At 52.5% G+C, this 6188-nt stretch overlaps 1 protein-coding gene across 1 annotated transcript; it reads right to left on the reverse strand.

Moving 5' to 3' along the window:
* Positions 1-1900: 1900 nt before the first annotated feature.
* SOWAHB (sosondowah ankyrin repeat domain family member B) lies at positions 1901-3901 on the reverse strand. Its single transcript, XM_065404553.1, has one exon. It carries the CDS (start codon positions 3899-3901, stop codon positions 1901-1903), a length of 2001 nt encoding a protein of 666 aa, XP_065260625.1.
* Between the last annotated feature and the right edge of the window lie 2287 nt (positions 3902-6188).

A 6188-nucleotide genomic window follows, 5' to 3' on the forward strand; every position in this document is an offset into this window, starting at 1 on the left:
TTAGCACACCCTGTGGTGCTGAAGTCTGTAAAGAAGGTGGGTGTGGAGTGGCTTGGAATGAACCAGCTCTGGAATGAATGTCACACGCCCTAGCGTGTCTGCTCTTACCTCCACCCCACCCAGAGACTTCACAGACCAAAGGCCCCTGGGAACTGCAGGGTGCTCTCCACACGCTCTTTAAGGCTTTGGCTTTAAAAGTGAGTTAAGGCCTTGCTTGAAATATTAAAATCCATCAAGGTTAAAGGGCCAATGTCTAAACTTGCCCCCCACTTTAGGTTTTGTAAAATATTATTCCAAAGCTTTAGACCCATGAAATATTTCTTTTAAACTGAAGGGAAAAAAAAAAAAAAACCCAGCCCATGTAAACAGCCCCCCCAGCACTGCATGAAACCCAAGATTTTAGAGCATTGTGCCTGTCAGAGAAAACCTATAACAGAAATGAGCTGGTCTGTTTTCATTACCCACCATGAAGGAAGTGTAACTGCTAGACACATAGCAGCCATGCAGTACCGTAACTAGGATTAACATTCTTCTGGCAGGTTTAACTATGGTACATGTTTTACACACTTCCTGTGTAAAAACAAAACAAAATAAAAAACCCACCCCACAACTTGTTGCATAGAATATTCAAATGGAGAATTCCTCTAATTTTCAAAACTATCAAAAACCAGCCAGGTGCATTTAGGAATAATTGCCTGTGCAAATATGAAAGACAGGCAGGTGGCATAAATGCAACAGCACTAACAAAGCTGGCATTGGACAAGTAGCCCGGCACCCAAGGAGCAGGATTGTTGCTTGTGTGTGTGTTGTGTTAGGAAGATGTGAAAGCCCTCAAAGATTCCTCAGCTGTGGATGAAAAGAATAAGAACATCAGACACCCTGCTTTGTTGATCAAACGTTTTCTGGAAAGAAAATGAACACTAACTGGCAGCATGATTAATGACTAATGAATCCACATTATTTTTAAAAAAAAAAAAAAGCTTTATGAACCTTGTTAATTTAAAAACATTGTTTTTTAACCAGATTAGCCATATGTCTCATCTTTGTGACAGTGCCTTTTTCAGTCACTCTTTTGATCTACACTGAAACAACAAATCTTGGATTTTCATCAAAGCAGCTTTAAAGGTTGGGTCTCTAGGTGCCAGGGATTCCTCGTCTCTCATTAACATTCCCAAGGAAAGAGTCTCCAGTCTCTCCTCACACACCCTTCTATAGGCAAATAATTTATCTTAGCTGGCAACTTGCATAGTGCACACGATGTTCCAACTTAACAGCTTTATCATCCCCTCCCCCATCCCCGACACGTGAATGTTTCTGTTATTGTTTGGGTGATGATCTCCCTCCACAGCAGGAAGTACCTGAAGATGAGTTTTGGCTCACAGTCTGCTCTTGGTTTCAATCTGGAGGCCAGGTCAAATAGGGATGATTTAGGGTTTCTCAAATCTTTTCTTCCTGTGATCACTACTTACTCCCTTGCAGATTTTTCACCACCCCACCTTTCCAGTATCTAAAGACTAACTGCCAGAACTAGGGGCCATGGGGGGGGGGAGGGAAGTAGTCTGAGATCTCAAGTATCTCAGTTGCAGGTCGTGGCTAAGTTTCAGGGAGCGAGTGCCCCCAGCTGCCTCCCAAAGTTGGCTATCTCCTATGGCAGGGAGTTGTCACAGCATTAGCTCATTGGACAGAAGGTTTCTAGATGGATTTTCTATTAAAAATAGGCCAGAAAAGGATCCAGAAGTAGTTAAAGTGTAAGAGTTAGTTAACCAGAAAGTGCCCCCTCCCCTCCACCTCTAGACTGACCCCGCATTGTGCAAACAAACAACCTGCCTAGAAGGGCTCTGTAGCATATATGCAAGTCTTGTACATGTGCCCCCCACTTTGGGCTGGCTCTGCTGCATTGTCAGTCGCTATACTCCTCCCGCTCCCTCAGGGCGGGGTACTTGGTACCCATTTTCCATTTCATGTGCTTTGGTTTCAGGCAGGCCGCAAGGGAGGTTTTCCTACTGATGCTCTTGGCCACCTCCTGGCTCTTGGCCTTTCTGGGGGGTGAGGAGGGTCTGACTAAGGGCTGGGTAGGGAAGATTGTCTTGCCCTTGGGAGCACCCAGCAGCTGCCACATTTCTCCAGAGGTTGAGCTGCTCAAGTATTGCCAAGGCCTTTTTCCACTGCTGTCCCGCACATGGACCTTGGAGTTCAATTTCTGGACCAGCAGCTTCATGATCCTCTGGTGTCCATGGATGGCTGCTAGGTGCAATGGGGTGTAGCCACAGCTGGATTTCACATTCACATCCAGGGGGGTGCCCGCTTTCTCGGCCCCACTGACCAAGTCCTGGAGCACTTGGTTGGCTCCATGTTTGGCGATCCAGTGGAGCGCAGTGTAGCCTGAGATAAAGTCCCTCTGCAAAGCAAGCTGGGGATCTTCCAGGAAGAGCGCCCGGACCTGCACCCAGGAGCCAGCAGCCACCATGACAATCCAGTTGTGTTCCCTGGGGTCTAGCGGCACGGAGGAGGGCCTGGGGTCCAGAGGGCAGTGGGGGACTGGCAGCGCCTTCTCTGTGGGCACACAAGACTGTCTTTGCACAGAGCCCAAGTACTGGAAAGTGATGGGAGTGTCCACACCTGGGGAAGCCAATATTGCCCCCTTGGCCATCTTCCTGGACCTCCGGGGGCACCGGCCTCTCCTCCCCTGGTCCTGGTCCCTCAGCTCATCCTCGGAGGAGGACACCCTGCTGCTCCTGTGGGTGCTTTTGCTCCGGAAGGAGTGGCGGGTGCAGGGCGCGGTGCCATTCCCCTCCACCACCTGCCTGTTGGCTCGGCGCTGGCTGCGGAGGCAGCGGTCGCTGGGTGCCCCATTGCTGAGCTGCTGACAGCGGGAGTCTAGCGCCCCTGGGTCCCTGGGCCCTCCGCCTGCTCCCCCGGCGGGGCTGGCACCCCTGTCCCCGGCCTCCAGCGGAGAGTCACTCCCCTCGCTGCCGGTGCCTCCCCCGCCGCCCTCTTCGCTCCCGGGGCTCGCCTGCTCCACGAAGTCCTCCAGGTCCTGCAGGGCCAGCTGGCACCGGATGCTCCGGAAGATGGGCGGGGGGCATCTCCAGCCAGCCTCGGGGGGCGGCGGGGCCGGGCAGGTGCCGTCGGGCGAGCGAGGAGCGGAGCAGCTGTCCGGGGCCGCCTGCCCCGCACCCCGGCTCCTCTCCACCCACTCCTGGGTCCGCTGCTGCTGGAGCCCAGCGGGAGCGCAGGGGCCGTGAGCCCGGGGCGCCCCGGGGAGGGCGTGTGGGGCAGCCCGGCGCAGCTCGGGGCTCGGGGCGCAGCGCTCCGGGGGGTGCCCCTGGCCGCCGCCGGCCCAAGCCGGGGCAGGAGGCGGCTCCGCTCCCTGCCTCCCTGAGTCAGCCTGGGGGAGGCCGGGAGCCCCCCGGCCAGCTGCGCCCGGGCAGGAGCGGGGATGATCCCGGGGGAGGCGGCCGGGGGGTGCCGGGCGCGGCTGCTCCTGGAGCCCGCAGTGCGCCCCGCTCCCCGGGCCTCCCGGGGAGCCCGCTCCGCTCCCTGGCTGGGCGGCTGGAGGAGCCGCCTCCTTCCCAGGGGACGCACCGGCGAGGCCCTGCCCCTGGCACCGCCCGGGCCCCGGGGGCGGCTCCGCGGCAGGTGGCCCCAGCTCCTCGCCCAGCAGGTCCCGGTACCTTTTCCTCAGCACCACGTACTTGGGGCCGCCGCCCGCCTCCTGCTTCACCGTGGCCACCGAGTTCACCAGGCTCTTGAACTGCTCCCGGCGCTGCTGCACCTGCCCGGCCGGCCCGGGGTCCCGCAGGAAGCGCTTGAAGTGCCCCAGCAAGGCGGCGTTGGTCACTCGCCCCCCAGCCTGGCAGAGGAAATCCAGCAGCTGCTCCTGGCTCAGCTCCCTGGCCATGGCTCTGCCCCCGGCTCTCGGTGCGTGTCAGGGCAGCAGCGGGGGGCTGTCACCTGCCCAGCGAGCATAGCATGGCCCCTTGCCTGCACCCCCTTTCCTGGGCAGGTGCTGGCACAGCAGGGCGACGCTCCCCGTCTCCTTGAGATCAGTCCCTGATAAAGTTCCTCCTGGAGTCAGTTTCACCTGCTCCCCCCACGCACCCAGCTCCTCCCCTCTCTCAGGCATGAGCACTCTCCTGCTTTCCCGGGATGAGTCAGGCGGGGGTCATGCCGAGTGTGTGTAGAGGCGTGAGCCCAGCAAGGGAAAGAGGCAGAGAAACTCCGCTCTCACCTGTAGGCAAGTTGTTGTTTTTACTTTCACCTGACCTGCTCCTTCCCGTTTCCTTTCATCATAGCCACCCTCCTGATGTCACCGAAAGAAGGTGGGGAGAATGTTGTGGTTGAATTGGATTGCTTTGCCTGACGTTCAGTCAAAGTGGTGTCACAAGTAAGTTTCATATGGAGGAGGAGGTGGTGGGATAATATAAATCTGGGGGAAACAAATTTTGTGAAATGTTCCCCCCCCCCCATTTTCTGTGGCATTTCTGCAGGTTAAAGGGTTGCTGTCAATTCCATTTTGAAATATAATCTAGTTTCTTAAGGTAGTATGGCCTGAGTTTAAAACAAAACCCCAAACCACTTATTTTTAAAAAGGTGTGTGATTTGATGTGTAAACAGAAAACAACACAGCGTAAAATTATATGAACAAAATGAAATTACATTTAAAATGTGCTCTGAGGGGTTTTCTGCTCCTCTGATGAAGTTCAAGGGCCTGAATTAGAGGTTTTTAAAGTCAAATGGGCTTCAGATCAAGCACTAGGTATGCACAAGGGTTTTTCCATGAGAAACTGATTAAGGCCCTCAGGAAAACAATTTAGGTGTAACTTTGCACAGCTGAGTAGCTCATGAGTGACCCGTTTCAGAGTGGTAGCCTTGTTAGTCTGTATCAGCAAAAACAACGAGGAGTCCTTGTGGCACCTTAGAGACTAACAAATTTATTTGGGCATAAGCTTTCGTGGGCTAGAACCCACTTCATCAGATGCATGGAGTGGAAAATACAGTAGGCAGGTATAAATACACAGCATATGAAAAGATGGGAGTTGCCTTACCAAGTGGGGAGGGGGTCAGTACTAATGAGGCCAGTTCAATTAGCGTGGATGTGGCCCATTTCCAACAGTTGACAAGAAGGTGCGAGTATCACCAGAGGGAAAATTATTTTTTGTAGTGACCCAGCCACTCCCAGTCTTTATTCAGGCCTAATTTGATGGTGTCACATTTGCAAATTAATTCCAGTTCCACACTTTCTCATTGGAGTCTGTTTTTTAATTTTGTTGTTGTTGAAGAATTGCCACTTTTAGGTCTAAAAGCAACAGAGGGTCCTGTGGCACCTTTAAGACTAACAGAGGTATTGGAGCATAAGCTTTCGTGGGTGAATGCCCACTTCATCAGACGCAAGTAATGGAAATGTCCAGAGGCAGGTATAAATCAGTATGGAGATAACGAGGTTAGTTCAATCAGGGAGGGTGAGGTGCTCTGCTAGCAGTTGAGGTGTGAACACCAAGGGAAGAGAAACTGCTTCTGTAGTTGGATAGCCATTCACAGTCTTTCTTTAATCCTGATCTGATGGTGTCAAATTTGCAAATGAACTGGAGCTCAGTAGTTTCTCTTTGGAGTCTGGTCCTGAAGTTTTTTTGCTGTAAGATGGCTACCTTAACATCTGCTATTGTGTGGCCAGGGAGGCTGAAGTGTTCTCCTACAGGTTTTTGTGTATTGCCATTCCTGATAGGAATGGCAATACACAAGACTTTTAGGTCTGTTATTGAGTGTCCAGGGAGACTGAAGTGTTGTCCTACTGGTTTTTGAATGTTACAATTCTTGATGTCTGATTTGTGTCCATGGGCCACATCCACCCTAATTGAATTGGCCTAATTAGCACCGACCCCCCACTTGGTAAGGTAACTCCTATCTTTTCATGTGCTGTGTATTTATACCTGCCTACTGTATTTTCCACTTCATACATCTGATGAAGTGGTTTCTAGCCCACGAAAGCTTATGCCCAAATAAATGCGTTAGTCTCTAAGGTGCTACAAGGACTTCTCATTGTTTTTTCATGAATGACAGTTACTTGGGTGGCTAGATATTTGCAGAATCAGGGCTGAAAACCTTGTTCCTATAATGGGCACTACTAGCATGTTTTCCCAGCACCCAGGCCGAGTCCCATGCATCCTTATTGCATCCCATTGATATCA

The sequence above is a fragment of the Emys orbicularis genome, chromosome 5 (genome assembly GCF_028017835.1).
Source record: "Emys orbicularis isolate rEmyOrb1 chromosome 5, rEmyOrb1.hap1, whole genome shotgun sequence".
Lineage (NCBI taxonomy): Eukaryota > Metazoa > Chordata > Testudines > Emydidae > Emys > Emys orbicularis.